At 47.2% G+C, this 20477-nt stretch overlaps 1 protein-coding gene across 1 annotated transcript in view; it reads left to right on the forward strand.

The window, feature by feature from the left end:
• The window catches only part of ERI3 (ERI1 exoribonuclease family member 3), a 122396-nt gene that overhangs the window by 20807 nt on the left and 81112 nt on the right, over positions 1-20477 (forward strand). Inside the window, exon 4 of the mRNA XM_008640790.2 lies at positions 2140-2231. Coding sequence (XP_008639012.2) covers positions 2140-2231 — 92 coding nt within the window. The remainder of the gene's footprint in view (positions 1-2139; positions 2232-20477) is intronic.

Below are 20477 nucleotides of genomic sequence, written 5' to 3' on the forward strand. Positions count from 1 at the left end.
TCTTTCCCTGCACCCTCCCCTTGCTGAGAATTGAACCGCGTAATTTGACTATGATTACAGCTTCATTAGAATAACATTTGCTGTCACATTGGTGACACACTGCTGAGAGTATTGAACCATTGATCTGTCATCTCCAGCTGTTCATGTCAAGGGTGCTGACAAGATATCCAAACTCCTGCTAGTAGATAGGAGAAGAGGTGATTCTGGAGCCAGTTTTAAAGCACCAAGATGTTGCTCAAGACCACTGCTCCTGGAGCTTCTGCTTTCATTTCTTTTCCCCTCCCTCAGCACTTTATTAAATTAATTTTTCTACCTATTTAAATGCTCAATAATACATGTAGTATAGAAAGAAAATGCCTCTGAAATCTGATCTAAAGGATGTGCGAATGCAGATACAGCCCTAATAATACCATCTGCTTAATGTGGAATTCCTAAAGCATTTAAGGCTTAATTAGCTTGGAAGTATTTCTCCATCAATAGCTTTTGTTGGTAGTCAGACAGTGAAGGAAACCTCCTCAAGCAGAGCCCACTTGGGCTGGAGGTTGGTGTTCGATGCATCATTTCTGTCAGGATTTCTACTGCTATGTTACCTAATTGTTCCTAATCAGAATAATTGCAACAATTGCTTATCTGAGGAAATTAAATTAAAGGCGTTAAAATCCTCTATGGAGACAGCACTTGATGGGCGCTCACATCAGGGAGTTTAGAAAGGTTACTGCTGCTGTCCCCAACTCCAGGCAGGCTCATGTGAGGCTGGCTGGGAGATCCTGCCAGCCCAAGGGAGTGTGACTGAGAGGCTGGATGCTGCTTTTTTGGGGAACCTTACTCAGAGGGCTGTTGTACAGTTGGTCACAGGAAGAAGCATCAAGCCTGGCAGGAAAGGCTGTGGCAGTGACATGAGACCGAAGATGGTGCTCTGTAGAGGTGACATCTCGCATCCATGCAAACCCCCAGCTCTCCCTGTGCTCTCCAGAGAGCATGTAGCAGCCTTGCATGTCCGTAAACATATGGATGCTTGTGCCTGTTTCCCCAGGAGGGAGAGCCCTCTTTGCCTGGATGGGTGAATGTAGATCACTACATTCCAGAAAATGGTTTGTTCTGTTTCTATGGAAGCTCCTTAGAGTGTGGAAACACTTCTGTAGAATTTTTTTTTATTTGGACAGAAAAGGTGTTCATACAGCAGCACATTTCTAGGTTAAAATGAGATTCAGGTCAGGCAGCTTCTGAGGCATGCTGGTTTACTCAGGAGTGAAAGGTGTCAAGCAAGGGAAAAGAGGAGGGATTTCTCTTGCTCAAGCATTGAAAATGTTGCTAATGAGGTTGCATAATAACACCTGATTGCCTGCCACTGCAAGATTTTGGGCACGCTGTTTGCTGCTTTTAGCTGGGTAAGTGTCTATGCAGGACTTTTAGTGTAGGTTAGTTCCTTAATCCCTGAGGTGGATTGCATCCTCCAGGTTAACGTGGCCCATTTCTGAAGAGGACCCAGAACATCTGTCCCTATGGGAAGTTGTTCAGGAATAGTGGATTCACTTTAAATCCACAGTACCCTGAACAAGCACCTCTTCAGAACTGTAAGAAGGAAAGAGGGATCCAGCCTAGAGAGGAAGGGGACACCTGGCTTTTCTTGTTACTGCCACACAGTGCCTATGTGTGCCCAGCCCTTCCATTTTTCCCCCTTTCTATATCCCCCTGGTGCTATATGAAGTAGAGTATGTGAGAAATGCTGCGGGGGAGGGATGTTGTCTCAATATACCTGTCTTTTCTCCTCACTGGAGGGGACACAAGTTATGCTCCCTATGAGCCCCTTTGGTACAGGGAGAGGAGAAATGCCAGGTAACAGCACAGTTGTGTCGTCCCGTTAACGCTGCACAACTTTCATCCCTCCACAAGCAGAGCTGCTGCGGTGTCTGATAAGATCATCTCTGCTCTGGTTGCCTGATGTCTCCTATCAGAAATCTTCAAAGGTCCAAATGTGCTGTTGTTGAGATGGCAAGCAAAGAGAGAAGAGAGAGAGGGAGAGGTTGGATAAGATCACAATTTTCTTCTGTCTTGATTGCAAGCAGCTTATCTGAGTTTAACTGTTGTGGCTTGGACTGTCTCTGCAAAACTCATCCCCTTTTCTTGCCTTCCTTTCAGAGGGTTGACGAGTGGATGGCAAAGGAAGGCCTCTTAGATCCCAGCGTCAAGTCGATTTTTGTGACCTGTGGAGACTGGGATTTGAAAGTGATGTGAGTATGGAAGGGGAGGGAGATTTTCCTGGGCTTTATTGCTCCATGCTTGCCTCTAGTGCCTATGTCTTTGTCCTTGCAAGCCTCCAACTGTCCCTAGTCATTGTTTCTTAGGGAAATTGTTGTTTGCCTTGCATAATTGGGAGTGGAGAGTTGTTTCAAAAGACAGGTGGTTGCTGGGCATGGTGCAAGATCACTGCCTAGGATATTCCCTGTAGTGAGAGAAGCCTTTCAGAACCCCAAGAAAAGTTTAAACTGGAGCTTTGTGATGATTTGCCTTTTATCCAATATACTTTCCAAAGGGATGGATATTTCTGAGTGCATACATGGATGATCAAGTGATGATCCATACCTGACTTCCTGCATTTAAGGCTTTTTCTGTCATCTTGGCACAGTAACTCGATGTGAATCACAGAGTAGTCTTTAGAATAGAATACAAGCCAGGTCTGGCATGCTCCAGTGGTGTTCTTATTGTTAAGGTCATCTTCATCAGCTGGGTGAGTATCTGGCAAGTACCAGGTGGAGACCTGCACTGGGATCTGCAAGTGTCAGTGAGTGTGTGTGTGCATGTTTTGTTAGGAAAATAGCTAGACCACCAACCTAAGAAAGGTTATTATAAGAATGGAGCTAAATGTCCAAAAATTAAATTAATTCAGTCTCCAAAGTGTTTGCAGATCAGTGTCCTATAGTGCTGAATTCCCTTGGATTTATATAATCTTGCTTCAGCTGTTCATTTCCCTGCAGTGCTGGATAAAGACTCCTGTTGTTATCACACCAGTAAAGCACGGGCTTGACACATCCCATCCTGATCTGACAGCCACAACTCGTTAGTAGTGTTGCTTGGTTTTCACTGTGACATTGGTTTCCCCAAGTTGGAAGCCTAAATAAACTGCACATAGCCTAGGAGCAATCAGCACCAGTTCTTCCCTGCCGAGTGGTCTTTGCAGAGTGGCAGCTCCTTCCTTGCCTTTTCTTGGTGTGATTAGTGAGACATGAAATATGGGGACCAAAGCTCAGCACAAGCGCTAGTGGAGATGAAAAGTTGGCTCCAGACAGAGACACAGGGGTGGTATGTGAACTTTTGAGTCAAAATCTGGGTCTTTGCTCAGGCTATGTCACGAGCTCGGATATATTGCAAGTTCCTGTGTTAGTTGCTTAAATTACAAGTGAGTTATTTTTCTTTATATATCATGTTTAAGCTTCTGTTAGAGACCAGCACAAACAGTTGCTGTGCTAAACTTCTGTTTCTCAAGTATTCTATTTTCTCTGTTCTTTACTCCTGCATTGCTGTTGTGAGAGTCCAATTTACCACTTTGTTGATAGTTGTGAGAAAGTTGTCTTTGCTCCAAGCCCATCTTTCCATCTCTTTCACAGTAGGCTGACAAGATTTCCAGGTAATGACATCCTAACTTGGTGTCCATATGGAAAGAGCAACCTGGATGTGTTGGGTGGCTTTTTTGTTTTTTGGTTTTTTTTTCTTCAGACCTCTACAGCAGCCAAATAGAGGTAAAGATGAGCCCTATTTCTGGTGAGCCATAGGGGTTGTGGGGTGAGCTGGCTCAGAGGGACATGCTGTTCTGTAGTGGAGATATACTCTTCACCGTTGGCAGTGGTCTCTCGCCTGGGTTGTCCCTTACTAGTCAGCTGGAAAAGAAGACTCCACTCCTGGCCATGAGGTTGTTGTGAGTGGTTCATTTTCTCCCTCTTCCTTTTAAAAATTTTTTTTAAACCATTAACTTCAGAATTCAATCCTAAAGCATCTCCAGGGCAAAGCAGAAAATACGTTTTGTGTTTCCAAGCACATGGATAGCAAGAGCCTGGCTGCAGCCGCCTGGTGAGTAGCACATCACGCTGCTCCATCGCCGATTGGGTGCTGCAGTGTGCAGCGTCACATCTGATTAGCACCGTGCCAGTGGATGAGGCTCGAGTGAGGACTCCCTGCCAGCTCTGACTTGTCTCATTTCCCATTACTTTTATCCGTCACCACAAATGCCGAGTCTCCCTCCTGAACTAATTAAGTTTGCGTGTGTTTAGACACATTGCCAAATAGGGTTTAGCAAAGCAGAACTGAGCATCTCTTTTTAAAGAGAGAAAGCAGAGAGCTGAAACAAGGCTGCTCAGATAGGGAGACAGAGCCTTGGAGACATGCAACATCCATGAGCTATTTCAGGGAATCACCCCACGCTTCCCTACAAGACCTGCGGTGTAGCTGATGCCCGTTGCTACGGTGTTGAGAACACAGACTGGGCACAAAAGGCATTGGGGCAGTAGGAAGGGAGGTGGTACTGCTTGTCCACATTTGGAGGAGTGTTGGTGGAAGCACTTCGTGATAGAAACCTGGTGGGGTTCCAGAGGAATTGAGGACAATGAGGTGAGTGCAACACTCCTGGCTTAAGGAGTCACCACTTGTGACTTGTGTTAGGTCCACTCCTAACTGCTCTTTCTTTTCTCAGCTTCCTTAGTAATGACAGCTGCTTGCATAGCTGCAGTCCTCTTACCCATGTCTTGAGTGGTTTGGAGTTCCTGTCCTCTGTTTTCCTTAGCTTGGCTGCTAAACCATGCAGCCTTGTTCCTGGCTTCTCCAGCAGTGACCTGGGCATTTAGTTTGGCTTCTGTCTGCATGTTCTGGTCTAGAGCTGAGGCATGGTGTCTTCTGGACTGGCCTGTCTACTGTGAGGGCTTCCGGTAGATGCCACTGGTGGGTGCCAGGGAGGCACAGTGGGATGAGCAAGCTGGATGCAGGGAAGTGGCTATAACAAAGAGGAGGAACCTACAAGCCTGTCAGTGGTGGATGTAGGGATATGGTGGGGAAATAGCCCCATCTAAGCCAGGAGTTGCAATGTGTGTAGCACTCGTAGCTCAGACAAAAGCACCAGAGGAACAGTGATTGTCGGGGTATTGCTCTCTGCTGATGGTGTCTGGCACTGCTGGGTCTGCGGGATTCAAGATGTAAATTAGCTGCTAAAGGATCAGTAAAACCTCTGCTTGGCTTGCTGATCTTCAGGGAATGAGGCACTGTGTGGCTACAGACTTGACTGCTCTTGGACACTGGAGCTTCCTTGGAAGCTGTTTGTCCGTCTTCCCTCAAACAACAAGGGAGCACTACACACTACTCACATGGTGCCCAGAACAGGACACCACGCATCTGGGAAGGGCTTATGGAGGTTTAGCATGAGTCAAGGTCCTCGGCCATGCTAGCAAAGGCTTTGTCATGGGTGTGCTGCACCATCAGGTTGAGAGTTCCTGTTGGAGGGGATTTGGTTGCTGTTGGAGAGAGTCCATTGCATGAGAGGGCTCCTAAATGGAATGCTGATCCTCTACTGGCTGCGCTTGGATCAACCTGCTTTCAGTGCTTGGTGTGTGTGAACCAGGCTGGAGTCGGGGAGACAGCAGCTCTCCTACCAGCCCTCCCCTTCCCTCTTGTTAAGATGCAATTTCTTTAATGAGGAAAACCTCTTGAGTAGGAACATCACCTTTCTTGAAGGCTTGTCCTGACAAGGCAGTTCAAGCCGACAGAGTCGCATATCAGACACTACTCACATGGTGCCCAGAACAGGACACCACGCATCTGGGAAGGGCTTATGGAGGTTTAGCATGAGTCAAGGTCCTCGGCCATGCTAGCAAAGGCTTTGTCATGGGTGTGCTGCACCATCAGGTTGAGAGTTCCTGTTGGAGGGGATTTGGTTGCTGTTGGAGAGAGTCCATTGCATGAGAGGGCTCCTAAATGGAATGCTGATCCTCTACTGGCTGCGCTTGGATCAACCTGCTTTCAGTGCTTGGTGTGTGTGAACCAGGCTGGAGTCGGGGAGACAGCAGCTCTCCTACCAGCCCTCCCCTTCCCTCTTGTTAAGATGCAATTTCTTTAATGAGGAAAACCTCTTGAGTAGGAACATCACCTTTCTTGAAGGCTTGTCCTGACAAGGCAGTTCAAGCCGACAGAGTCGCATATCAGCTTCAGCAAATACCAGTCACTCATTACAGAGACTCTTCTCCCCCCCACCCCCCAGCAACACCCCTCATTCCCAGACAAGGGAATGAATCACACTTCTACTCTTGAATACATCATGACAAGTCGTGGTTCTAATGAGAGAGGGCCATTCATTCTGGGTGGAAAGTTCTCTGTGTCGACTCAGAAATGTTATTAATTAAAGAGAGCTACCTGAAGCAAAAGATGAAAGGAGCACCAGACCTGCCAAGCTAAAATATGAGTGGGGATACAGCCTCGTTAGACACACGGTCCTCAGGCCTCTGCATGCTCAGCAGGAGGATTCCTTTAGCCTGTTGCAAGGAGCTATAGTCAAGTTTAACAGCTCCAGGGATGGATTCAGATACCTGATGTAGTCTGCTTTAGTGCTTGGACCTCATTCTGCACCTAGGTTGGAACTGACACTAGTCATTAAGCAAATAGCATTGATGTGGCATTGGGTGGCGAGGGTAACGTGCCTCTGAAGGGGCTGAGGGAGCTGCTGACTGCAGGAGACAGGCTTAGTGGAAAAAAGGGTACTTAGTATCTGCCAGAGTTGAGCCCTTGTAATATAAGCTCTTTAGTGTAGTTTATCTCTGCTGAAATGTCAAATTGCTTTCCTCTGTGTTCCTCTTAAACACAATGTGAATTAATCTTGGCAACGAAAGAGGCCTTTTCACCATGTGTTCATAGCTACAGAGTTGAGATACAGTGAGGTTAAGTGATATGCCTGTGGCTGTGCAGGCAGGCAGAGGCAGAGCTGAAGCCTCATGTCCCAAATCTCAGACCTACACCATAATGTCAGAAGCATCAGTTAATCCTTCTCCTTCCAGATTTGGGTCGTTCTGTAAAAGCATTGAGCATAGCTAAAAGTATTTGTAGGCTTTGGTCTATATAACTCTGACATGAAGATGCTTGTACTGCACTTACTGTGGCTGATCAGAACATGCTAATTTATGTCTTCACAGGAAACTACTGCTCAGAAGTTTTTTATTTTCTTAAATAAGTGTTAAAGGCAAGTACTCTGTAATATAGTGATAAAACACAGTGAAGTGTCTTGAAATGTTTATAGGCCTCGGTGCTCTTCCTAGGTTGGATATTAGTAAATTCGAAGCAGTAAGTTATACCATTGCTTAATTTTGTCTTACTGTTTTAATTCTTTCCTTGCAAATTATACAGGCTGGGAGGATGCTTGCCTTCTCAGACCAGCTCTAAATGTGGCAATGGGTTGTTCTTTCCAGACTTCTGTCCTGGAAGTTTTTGAGATCAACATTGGGTCATGAATGGAAAAGAATTGTTGGTGTTAGTGTCCCCTGTATGTGCTGTTCTTTATCAGACGACCAGGAGGGGGTTGGTAGCCTTGTCCTCGGAGAGAAATTGCAGATGGCCACTGACTGGGGTGAGTGGGAACACTTGGGTAGTCATGAGGAAAGGCAGGAGAAGGTGTAGGGTGGGCTGGTTGTGTGGCAGCAGGGCAAGAGGTATGTTCAGAGTTGAGAGTAACAAGAAAGATCTGATAACTGAAAGATAACGTAGTCATCTGCATTTAAGGCTCATAAAACAATTCCTTTCCAACTAAGATCTTCAGATTAGCTTGGTGGTGTTTTTTTAGTGGGGATCATTTTGCTGAACAAGCCTATGCTGTATCTCTTCACACAGTTACATTGGCTGAACAAAGAATGTGGTGTGAACTACAGTGAAGGGATGGGACTGAGTATCCAGGGTCAGGAACCTTTTGAGTCAGCTTTGCTGATGGAGTTGTTCATGTAATTACATCCTAAAGTGCTTTGCTGGAGCTAAGCAAGGGAGCCTTGTGAGCACTTACAGGGAATAGCACTGACCCCATTCACTTCTGCGACCCTGCAGTCCAGCTTTTTGTTTTTAAAGAAAATGATATCACTGATGCAAAACAAATTTTGGATTTTAAGATTCTCCCTTTGTACACTGTTATTTAAAATTAATTTACCAGACTTGACTTCTGTTATCCTTATGTACCAGTTACCCTGCCTGATTCCTGTTCTTGTCTTTGTTTGAAATAATTGGTTGTGTGGGCTTCTGCAAGTTACATTGTCCAAGATATCTGGGAATGCCTTTGGTTTAAGCTTTGGACATGAAATCTTTGCATAGGGATAATCATGCAATGGACTGTCACCTTCAGGTCTGCTCCTTGTCTGGCACATCATAGCAAAGACATTTGTCATAGTCAGGGCTGTAGTGGCCACAGATTTATTGAACTGTGTTGCCCGGTGCACTCTGGGGAGCAGGACTCTGCTGCCTGGGAATTAAGACCGAAGAAATTGGAAGCAGCATGAAAGATGCTGGAGAAACTTACAGATAAGTTTGCAGTGTAGGGGAGAATGAGATAGGCATTGCATCATGTGCTTTATTTCCAGCACTGAACCTTTGGGATGGAGTAATAAATGGAGAAGGTGGATTTTCTACCCCTGAGTAACTTAACTCTGTGCTCTTCAGCTGTGTTTGAAAACAGTCACTCTGAACTGGATGTAAGTCAATGACCTCAATGCCATCTGCTCATAGAATAGGGAACCATAATTCCCTCTGCACCAGGAATCACTAAGGTGAATTCTATGTCCAGAGTTTTAGTGAATTCAGGCAAAATGTTTTCAAAATCAATGGATCTATAATGGGTCCTTGGTAAAAAACACAGCCTAGCCTCTGTCTATATGAGAGCCCTCTAATAGCAGTTCACAATCGTGGTGATTCTGTGCCTTGAGGAATTGAAAAGCTGGTTGGCTTGGGACTGCAGAGGACAACCACTGGAGGGCTGTTTGCCGTCTGAATTTTGTTGTCTGTGGCATGTGTGAAAAACAGGATTAGCTGCACAAAGTATTCATTTTCTCTTAAAACAGCTTAATTTTTCTAGGGTTAGACAGCCATAGTGTTTCATGCTGGGTCTGAAATGTCAGCTGTCTTCCTTTGAATCCTAGCTCTTCTTACTTCGCAGCTGAAGCAAAGCAGTTGTGTGTTGGCACCCGTGCTGCCCTCTCAGTGGCTTGGCTGGGAGAGATGTGCTTATGGCTCCTCTGCCTAGAGAGCTCTGCTTGAAGAATACTGCCAGCCTGGGAGCAGCATCCTTCCTTTTTCACTTGCTCTACTGTGTGAGTCCATAGCTTTCTTGAAAATGTTTTGTTTGGATGTTTGTTTCCTGTTGGGAGCCATTTTCCTGGATGGGTTCAGTCCCTTTCCTCCTGAAGCTCCTGGCTGGCAAAGACCTACTGGGCCATCTTGAGGTCATCCCTGGTATTTTCCCTCCAGCGTATTCTCATGTGCCTTGTCCAGCGACACTCTGTGTCCTCAGGAGTGGATGACCGGGTGTGTGCAGGACTTGGAAGGACACTGGAGCTGCAGACTAACTTTTTGAGCTGAGTCCATTTCAAGTTGGAGTCACCTTTTTCTGTGTTTGGCCAAGGTGCTGCCCTCAGCAGCCTGGCACCCCAAAGGCAGTGTCATGTGCTCAGACATTGATGTGGACCAGGCATTAGCAATGATGTGAGGCATATGGAGGTGGTAGTAGAAGAAAGCACAATAGAGAAGTGTGTGGGAAGAAGACAGAGGAAGCAGGGCAATATCCTGGCAGGGTTGTGTGCGGGAAGCTCATACTGCCCAGGACTTCATCCTGCCTTGGTCCTACCAGCTTTGCCTCTCTTGGAGCAAGGATTTCTCTCCTCTCCACCCAGCACCTACACTCTAGGACACCCTTTGTTTTTCCTCCCTAGGTGCCTCTTGGTCATCTTTAATTTCCTTGCTTCAGTTTTTCCATCTGAGCGTTGAGCCAGGTCTCGGTGTTGACTGTCGGCCAGCATGCCAAAGGTGCCTGGGCACTGGCTGAGTTCAGTTCCTCATCCCTGCCTGGAGTCACGTCTGTCCCTGCAAACCGGATGGATGGAGTAGGCTGGCGGGAGGTTGCCAAGACCTCTCCTCCAGCTCTCAGTGCTCCCAGCTCTGAAGAGAACTTTTACATTTTATGGACCATTTAGCTTCCCAGTGGTGATCCTAATTCTTCACAGCATGTATATGCCATTTCTTGGTTATTAAAAGGACCCCTGAAAAGGAGCTGCCCTCTGAGTCAGAGCTCTTCCATGCAGTTAATTGCAGGAAGGTTTTCCTTAGACTGTGAGGCTTAATATTTCCAAACTCTCCCTATGCTAAGAGGGTGAATTAATACCCAGCTTTCCCCACGGCTGCAGAGACTGACCCTTGTGCACCATCAGTAAGCAGGCAGGGGAAGAACACTTGTGCTGGGAGTAGTTCAGACTTGGAATTGCTCTGGAGGAAGTCTGCTTGCTTTCTGCATAGCGCTCAAGAGTGCTTTAAAGGTTGTCTGGCCAGGTGTCTCAGTCTTTCATCTCTATATCCTTATTTCATGTGACACTTCAGGAGCCAAAGTAGCCTCCATTCCTTGGGGGCCCAAGCAAACACCATGTTTACTGGGAAAGGAGTGATTACCTTGAACTGACTGACAGGTCAGCCAAAGATTGGATGGATGGACTGGAGGTGGTTCAAGCAGGGAGGTTCTTGTCAAGTCACTGTGCTGTGTATGAGAAAACAGAGGCAGCAAGCCATTAGACTGTATTTCAGGTGTGAGGAAGCTGCTGAGGTCCTCTGGCATTGTGAAATGCCAAGTGAAATGTTACTGCCATGCAGAGCACAGCAGTGTGTTGGAATTAATGAGTCTGGTGTAGGAAGAGCACGTGAACAGTCTGGAGGGTTAATGTGTGAGGGTGATAGACTTAGGCAGGGGTTTGTCATCAGGATTGCTCTGTTTGGGAAGCACATTCTAATGGTGAGACCACATGAAAAGAAATTGGGACTTGAAAGGAGAGCACTAAAAATCATCAATTGCCAAAGTTGTTTTGCGTTCTGCAGGCCTGAAGCAAATTGTTGGGCTCTAAGCACCTCGGTCTTGCACTGGATTTACAGGTAAGGTGAAATTGAGAAAGGGCTAAGTAATTAATTCCTCTTCCTGTGACCAGGATGGGAGATGATTCTGACTTGCCACTTCTCCTCAGAAGTTGCTTCAGAAGCTGGTAAGGACTCTGGTTGTGAAACCCAGGAAGCAAAGAGGATCCCTGGGTGCCTGACAATTCCTTTTCTCTGTTGGTTCTTTCTTGCAGGCAGCCTCGGGCTGCCTGTCTCTTTGTTAAGAGAGTGACAGCAATGTGACACCGTGAAAATAATTACTAACAAATCACGGTGGTGACTGCAAACAGCTCGCTGTCTTCAGAGGCATGTCAGGGAGCATTAGAGCAGGGCCGTGGGAGCGGCAGAGCGGCTAGGGGCTCTTTCTCTGCTCTAGGCTGAGGGAAGATCTTCGGAGACCTTTGGCGCCTGCCACCCCCACATCATTCCCTTCTCGTTGGCTCTTTCTTTCCTCTCTTCCCTGCCTTTGCCATCAATAATTAAGCCCATTAATTGCACAGTGAATTTAGAAAAGCTGCTAATGGTAAGACAGGGCTTCTGCCTTCCCTGGATTCAGCAACCAGCCACAGAAAAATGAAAAAAATTCTGGAGAGGTCTCATGGGCAGAAGCACATCCAAGCTGTGTTTTCTATCTTGCAGCTCTCATGTGTTGCCCTGGGCAGTAATATTTATTAGCAGCATGCCCCTAGGAATTCATGGGCTGTTGGCACAGTTGGAGAATGGCCCATGTCCTTGTCCTCAGGAGCCTCCAGTCTTGGTGAATCTGAGAATAGGTTTGTATTTGTGCAGAGCATCACAGGAGACATGCAGTTACCTGGCATGTCCAGCAAAAAAAGTGGGCAGAGGAACGAGGACATTCCAGGATACAGTAGAGTTGGTGCCAATCAGTGTGATTGAAGCTGCAGGTGAAGACAATCCTTCAGGGAATAAGGAGTGAACAGGTCATGTGTCAGGAAGGTGGCTGGTACCAAATAGAGCAGCTGGGGGAGTTTCTGCAGGGATGAGCCCCTGTGGCTATGTTGGAGTGGGGACCCTTCTGTGGGGCTACACAGAGTCTGAGGGAAGCTCCCTCTAAAGCCTCTCGTTATATTGATATAAAGCTCCCTCCAAAGGGCAGGTCTAGCAGAGATACTGATAGGAAACTGGAAGGCAGCTGCTGGCTGAAGTGTCCTTCAGCAGCATTGATAATCAAACCCCTGGGCAGGCTTTGAGAGGGAGCTCACAGCCTGCCCTCCCCTCCTTGTTCCTGGTGGTATTTCATCCGCCAGTTTGAGAACAGGCCATGGCATCTGGCAGGGCTGCAAAGGGAGGCAGAAGGTGTGGATGGGAGCCTGCTCCCAGGCGCCTGCTCTACTGTGCAGCCTTCATTCCCATTCCCTTAGTTACTAAAGTGATTTTCCTGACTGTCACATCTGTAAATAATGTTGCTGGCGTATCTAGCTGGATGCAGAATGGCGATGGATGGGGGAGGGCCGGCACTGAGGGTGGCCGTAACAGCCCCTCTCCCCGACTCATACAATATTTATGCAGGGCTGGGAGTCGGTGGCACTGACCTCCAGGTCGTGCTGTTAAACAGCTCCCGCAGCCCCTGCATCCTAATTGCTGCACTTGTCCTTTGCTCTGGAGGATTCGCTGCTCCTTCTCTCCAGCGAAGCAAATACTAATGGCAGCTTGTGCTTGGAGGTGGGAGCAGTCTCTTCCCCACAAGGAAAAGACAAACTTGTTTTCCCCTGTGCATGTGTAATTTGCACAGAAAACTGTGCTCAGACCTTGTTACCCAATGTGCCAGTCTCCCCACTGCTGTCAGCATGAGAGCCCATGAAGCTGCTGTGCATGCAGTTTTGGGTTGTGTATCATCAGAGGGCACGGGAAGGTGGTTTACCCAATGCCACTGGCTCCTATTAGGATTTCTCTTTTCCCTTTAGTGGGGAGTGGGAAGAAGAAGCAATCTCAGAAGTCAGTTGAGAGAGTAGAACTGGATGATGTGGTGCCAGAGGAAGACAGAGATGGTGCCAGGAAAGAAGAGGGGTTCAAACAGGGTCACAAAACAGAATGTAGATAAATAGTCTGCTTCAGTGAGTGGAGAGAGAGGTGATGCAGAAGGCTGGAGACTCCCTCCTTGGATGAGGGGCTCTTCCCCTTACAAGTGGTATAGCCATGGCTGGAGGTGGAGACAGACCTGGCAGACAGGGTTTTTCAGCTGATTCAAGTGGTTCAAGCAAGCCCAAAAGAGAAAACTTTTGAATGCTAGAGCTGCCATGGCTTTCCCCCATGCCTTTTGGCCAGGCTCTGTCCTGCTTGGGGCTTCACGTCAGGTGTCTGCAAGTCCAGTGACCTGACTGACCACCCACGTCCTTTATCCTGCCTTCCTGGGTTGGCAGATCCCCTCTGTGACTGGAAAAGTGCTGTTTAGACTGAAGACTAATGGCCTTTAAGTGACATGATTGTATTATGTTAAGCGTCTATAGGCTTTACCATTAGGCACTAAACAGTTTATGACTCATAGCAGAGAAGCCCTTGTCCTGAAGAGTTTATACACTAAATGGTCTGGACAGGCAAGGCTTGGAAGAGGCAAGGTTTACTCCTGCCTGTCAGAGAGCAGGTCTAAGGAAGGCCTGGGACAGGATGTGTCTTCTCAGTTTAGAGCAGCACCTTGCTCTAGGTCTTACACGTTCAGGTTTCCTGGGGAGAAATACTTCTGCAGTGGGAGGAGAACCATATTTAATTTTAGCTTAGTTTTTGTGCGTGTTTTGGCTTTGAGGGGGCTTAGACACGATGTGTTGTGGGTGCATCCGTTTCATCAGATAAATTCCCTTACTCAGTGCGTAATTACAGTGTTCTGCAGCAGGAGTCTGAATGCTCCCTCTTAAAGCAGCTAGTATGCAGAGAACCAGGTGATTACTAAATTAATGTCTGTATGAAACACTTACTAAGAGACCATATAGACAGAGAAAGGACACACGCTCTGTTTAATCAGGCTCTGCTGGAGCATGATTCACAGAATAATTAAAATAGAGATCTCTAATCCAACCACCTGATCAAAGCAGAGCTAACTTCAAACTTACATTGGGTTTCTCTGGGTCTTCTCCAGATGAGTTTGAATGTCTCCAGGGAAGGAGATTTTACCACCAATCTGTTCCAGTGCTTTATTACCTGCATGGTGAAGAGTTTTTCCTGATGACGGATTGGACATTCACCTGCTACAGCCTGTGGTTGTGATGCGTGACTTTCACTGAGAACACAGTATTCAGTTTTGTACACTCCTCTTCATAAGATGCTGTATAATGTCATGTTTAGTATGCATGTTTAGTATTCACACCAAGTTTACATGTAAAAATCTGTTTTTAAGGGTTCTTCATAGGGCAGGTTCCCAAGGCTGGGGAGGCGATCTCAGCCTTGGAGACTTTGCAGTATCTCTTTTCTTGGGAGGAGTGTCATGCATTTCTGATGTCAAAGGGAAGTCCACCTAGTCGTTCTCCATGTCTGGAAGGGATGGTGAGAGCATTTGCTCTATCCCTCCACCAATCTGGAATAGTGTGAATCTTCTGCCTGCTGCGCTTCTCATCTCAGCTGAACCATGGAGCCAGTAAGCTCTGGTTTCCTGCATGGTAATTAAGTACTTATTTAAAAATCAAAAAGCTCAGTTCTGATCCTACTATCCCTGGCTGTTTACAAACTCCAGGGAGAGTAACTCTAGATTTACTCCTACATGCCTAGCAGTAGAATCAGGCCCAGTAAATAGAGCTATGAATCTTTTTAAGAGAAGCTGTTAAGAAGTAGCACATAGATTTATTGTAGCATCATGTGTGTGCAATTGTTGATGAACATCTTCTGTTGGAGGCTGAATACCTGCTGTGTTACAGCCTTGCTCTTAATGTTGAGATAGCATCTCTGCCAGCATCTTGCTGATGCACAGACAAATACCCATAAAAGGGCCAGATCTTGCTTGGTGTTAAATGCTTTCATGTTTCATTAAGGTTGATGGCAGTGGAAGGCACACAGTGCTTTGCAGGACGAGCAAGTCACGACAAGCCACTTGCCCTATGTGCTTTTTGTGGCAGAATTATGTCCCTAGTGTATACATTGCTCTGGCTGCAGTCTGGGATAACACCGTTTCCATTCTCTGGCTAGCGGCTTGGAAAGCAAGGGTCTTGAGGTTCTCCCAAATTTCTTAGTACCCAGCAAAAATTTCGAGAATAAGGATCATGCTGTTAGCATGGGATGGGTGTTCAGATATTTCGGCCAATGCTGCTATGAGTCCCGAGTGTTGAGGCGTGCAGTTTGTCTTTTAGGCTTCCTAGGCAGGAATATGTCTGGTAGAGAGAGAACACAGCTCTGTCCAGAATTGGCATCACAGAAAAAGAAAGAAGATCTGAAAGTGCCAGGTATTAGCCTTGCTGCTTAGCCTGTGTTTTTGGCCTCATTACACTAATCCAATTAAAGATTGGTGGGCAAAGATAATGCACACTCCAGTGAAAGGGTTTGTGTGGCAACTGCTTTCTTTCCTGGGCATCTGGAGTGGCCTAAGTTATGTTGTGCATCACCACACCTCCCCAGGCCCTGCAGACCCACTGGTGCCTCCATGTGCCATGGTGTGTGCTCTTCTCCTGCATTGTGTCTCTCTTATTACTAATGGAGCATGGATGCATTTTAGCTGCTGGTCAGCCCTCATTAATATCCAGAGATGACAGGTTGACATTTGTAAAGAAGACTTGCATTGACCTTCATGTTGTGCATCGGTGCGGTTGCCATATAGTGCCCTGTGCTGGATGCTTCTTCCTGTGCTGCCTCGGGAATGCATTTGTGTTAGCAAAGGGACCGACTGCTCTGTAACCCTTTGCTGCTGTCAGGAATGCAGGCAGTGTGCCTGGATGTCTCTACATCCCTCTGCCCATTCCAGGACTGTTCGCTGTAGAGCCTCCATCCATCCCGGTGAACCAGACTGGAGGGTGTTGGCATTGCACTTGTGGCTCCTTGTGGAGGTTTGGTTTTTGAGTACTGGGGGCCTTAATGGAAGACAGCTTTATGGCAATAGCAATGTCCCATCTTCTTCCTTTTCCTGACTCTTGCTTCTCTGGGGAAGCAGCAGAAGAAAAGGCTGTGCTGTCCAGGCATCCTAAGTGCTGTCAGTTGCCTGTCTCTCCCCCAGCCCACGCCATCCCGGCTTGAGGACTGCTGCAGCCTGCTCAACAATGACATTTATTAACAGAGGGGGCTTTGAAAAAAGGCAGGCTGCTCCTGCAAAGGCTTCTCGCTGTAACTCTGTCTCCTCTCACCAGCCCGTCTGAGGCAATGGCTGCTGGTGTTGAAATTCATTAGTGTTACCTGACAGGCGATGGAGGCTTGCTCTGTCTGTTCCCACTTCCCTGCTCTCATGTCCCTGCTTCATGCATGCTGATATTTAAAGCTGATGTGTGGCTCATAGGCTTGTTGCACTGTGACAAGTTTGGGGGTGGTTGAGAGAACTGAGAGGGTGGAAGGAAAGCAAAGAGGGAGGGAGATGGGACCTGTCTCAGGGTTTCTGCGAAAGCCCAGGGCTGTTCAGACCCTCTCCGGATGTACAGTATTTCCACAGCTGCTGCTTGAGAATTTTAAGTACAGCCATGCAATGTGGTTTGTCCTGCACTGATGGGGGGCAGAGAGAGACAGCACTGTGTGTGCTTGGTGAGAGTGGGGTGCAGTCACCTGGCAAGGGCTTATCTGGTGGAAAGCAAGAGCAGGTGGGCTCCTCTGGCCCCTTGAGTGGTGTGTGGGGCTGACATCCCACTCTACATCAAAACAGAGCAGCACCTCTGGACTGCATGATCCAGAGTGTTGACGAACCTTGCTTTGAACGAAGGTGCCAGGCTGAGGTGGTTTGTCAGCTCCTCTCTTTGACCATGGTGCTGTTGTGTGCTTCAGTACCCAAGCAGCTTCCTTCTTCAGTGAAGGATTTCCAGGGCAGGAGCCTGTCAGTCCTCTCCTTTGCAGCCCAATGCACTGGTGTTGGCCAGGACACAAAATGTTATGCATCTCTTACAACGCAAGGTCTCCAGGGAACAGATTTTTTTGGAAGGGTAAGATCGTGTCTATAAACCCCAAGATTTAATGTCCCTTTACCTTCCCATAGAGGAACTTGTTCTTTTAACTGCCTCAATATCAATATACCCTGTGTGTAGCAAGTGGCCCCATTTCTTTGTCTCCTGACATCCTGAACCCAGAAGCAGATGGACGTTAACCAGCTCTGATTAGTTGGGAGAATCAAGCATTAATTTTTTATACGCCAGAACCACCTGAGTGATGGAAATCAATTATGGCTGCCCCTCCTCCTTCCATATTAATGTGTTGGCTCCGAGCAGAGATGGAGGGACCTGTTGAAATGAGAAACCCCTATTTCTTCGTTTGACCCTCTAGATAATTAGGGTTAAATTGATATGCTATCGCACTGGTGACACATTTTATCTGCCTCTGTTTGTACAAGAGGATACAATAGTGGAGGAAGGACCAATTTGTGCCCTGCTTTAGCTAACCAGACTGAGATAAAAGGTGTCACTAGTATGATAACGTTCTTGCCTCGTGCTCCTTTATTGTTGCTCAATTTGCTTTTTTTTTTTTTAATCCTGTTCTTTTTCTTTCAATACCCTTGGTCATATTTTAACTCCATGCCATCGCATAATGACGCCCTGCTAAATGTGTGTGGAGATAGGCAACTCTGGCTGACAGCCTTCCCTGATAACCGAATTCCAGACCATCCATCACTAGGCTGCTCTCCTTAACTTAAGGAAAGTGATAACTAAAGCAAGGCCGTTTATCACCGCTGAGCTGTGCGCTTCTTGCCGCCTTGGAGAGAGCTGGCTTCCACAGCAGAAATGCAGCCATGTTACCTTACCTCCTATTTGCATCCCATTCATCTCCAGGCCCCATTTACCCTGCAGGGTAGTGAAGCAGGGCTGGGTGGAAATCAGAGCCTGGGGTGGTGAAAGCTCTCTGAAAATGGTGCAGAGTTGCCACTACTGACCATGGTCTAAGAAGGACTTAGACTTGCTTAGCTGGTGGAGGAGAGTGTGCTGCCTGATGTCACTTGCTCTTCCACCCAAAGCGGATGTGCATTTTGGGAGCAGGCAGAGGTTATGCACTCCCATCTCTGCTTCTGGGACGACAGAGCACCAGAGCTGCATTGGAGGCTGGAAAATCCCACAGCCATTTTCAAGTTTATTCTGTATTGAATGCAGTCAGCGTTTGGCTGATGGGGTGGTTTTTGAAAGCCAGCTTCCTTCCCAAGGAGTGAGAGCTTTAGTGTTTGGGAAGCCAGTTAGACCTCATTCAAAAACTGGAAGGATCATGGGATGCTGAATGCAGAAAAATGTGCCATCATTTCTCTTCTCCCTTACCTGAGGAAGGGCTGAATCCTGAGCTCTCTGCTGAGGCAAAGCTGCCCTCAGTGCGCAAGTTTGGCTCTGGCAAGATCAAGAAGCCATACTGAGTATAAGAGCTTATTTATCAAATAAGTGAATGCTCAAGTGAGTGGTGGCTCTGATAAATAGACATGCTTCCTTACAGGCCATGGTATTTCTGTTCCCCAGGACAGCCACAGATGTGCCTTATTTAGTCCAGCCTGGAAAAGATGATAGAAAAACTCCTGCTTGGTCAGCAGGCTGGAGAGTGGGGGGGACCACTACAGGTGACAATCTTGGAGCTGGGAAAAGATGTTGCAGGGGTGTTTTCCTCCCTGTAGGTACCTGGAAACCCAGGTTCTGTGCAGTGAAAGCCTCTGGTTCCCTATGCCAGGAGTGCTGCATATTTAGACTAGACCAGACCCATATAGGAATCCTGTGCTAATCCTTGCTCAGTGGCTGTGTCCCCAGTGGCCTGGAGCCACCAGGACTGCATCTTCCAGCTCAGGGATAGACTTATGTTTTGGTCCATGCTGCTAACAGCCCGCCCAGGTTATAACGTGTTGGTCTCCTGGTGCTTGAAAAACTTGAAGCCCCTCTGCTGCTGACAAGAAATGAGGGGACATCAAGGGGGAGGGGGAATGTCCTGAGGTCACACAGCTTCACAGGCAGTTTCTGGGGTTGTTAGTTGTTTGCAAAAATGCGTCATTTATTTAGTTGACATATTTATTTGGAGCATTTATTTTCTCCAATTAAAGACCCACTGTCCAGCGCCCAGGGCACACTGCCATCAGTCTCAGGGTGAAAATAGAACCAGGCTGTCCAGTTTGCTAGGCCTTTTGGTCCCACAGGGATGGCAGTGCTTTAGATGTCATTCATTGCACTGGGTGGTTTGCTGTCAATTCCTGTGGCTAACAAGAACAATGCTGCACTCACTTCATCTGGGCCCTATCCAGATGTAAGGTGAATTGATAATTTTTCCTCTAACTCTTGCTAACTTCTGTCATCATCCTGTCTAGCTAAATGTGAGCAATCTGAAAGAGGTTGGCCTAATCAAGTGTCTATATTTAGACCAGTTATTTGTTTTAGATGGTTCCTTTTCTTGTAATCTTTCTTGATTTGGGCACCAGCAAAAAGCAGCTTTCCTGGAGAAAGAGCTTTCTCAGCATGCTGATTGGGGCTGGTCGGGTCTGTTTGACTAAGGGATGTCATGGACATCTGTGTAATGGCTGTAAAATGCATGGGCCAGGCTGCTGTTTCTGTGGCAGCTGTGCAATTGTGAGGAGTGACTCCAGGTGCTTTATTTCAGCACAGTGGCATCAGATGAGCTGTGCCCAGGGATGGGACTGTGCTGTCAGCTTGCACTGCTTGCACTGCACACTGTCATGGCTCGTTCTCTTGACAGCCTTCCTGCTTTCAAAGAACTTCCTCTGGACATACTTATTCAAATGTGTTTGTATGACTTAAATTATTGGTCCTAAATCATCACACGTGCATCTTCTCAGGACCAGGCATTTGACTTTGGCACAGGAAGTCTATTCCTTTCTTAGCCTAAGCAGGGCAAAGGTAGTACACAGGTGGGTCCCGGTGTGTGCTGGCTCTGTTGGCCACATACTCCCAGGAGATTCCTCTGGATATGTTTCCCAGCTTCCTTCCTTTGCTTCGCATAGAAATGGAGGAGTCACCAAGACCAGACGGCTCTGGTACTGCACTACCCTGAGTCTCACATTATCTGCAAGTGCATTATCTGTGTTGCTCCTTTATCTCCTTACTTGGGGAAATGTCTGGAGAGATGCTTTCCCATTCACCAAAGGAATTGGAGCTGGGCTGAGCACTCAAGTACTGCCTGGGATGCTGATGGTGCACCTTGGGGTGTTTACCTTGTATCCAGAGTTTGTTCCTATATTTCAGTCTCGAGTCTGCAGTCTAGTCCGGACTATTCACTCTTTACTCCTTGGAGCGCCGGAG

The sequence above is a fragment of the Corvus brachyrhynchos genome, unplaced genomic scaffold, assembly GCF_000691975.1.
Source record: "Corvus brachyrhynchos isolate BGI_N302 unplaced genomic scaffold, ASM69197v1 scaffold48, whole genome shotgun sequence".
Classification (NCBI taxonomy): Eukaryota; Metazoa; Chordata; class Aves; order Passeriformes; family Corvidae; genus Corvus; species Corvus brachyrhynchos.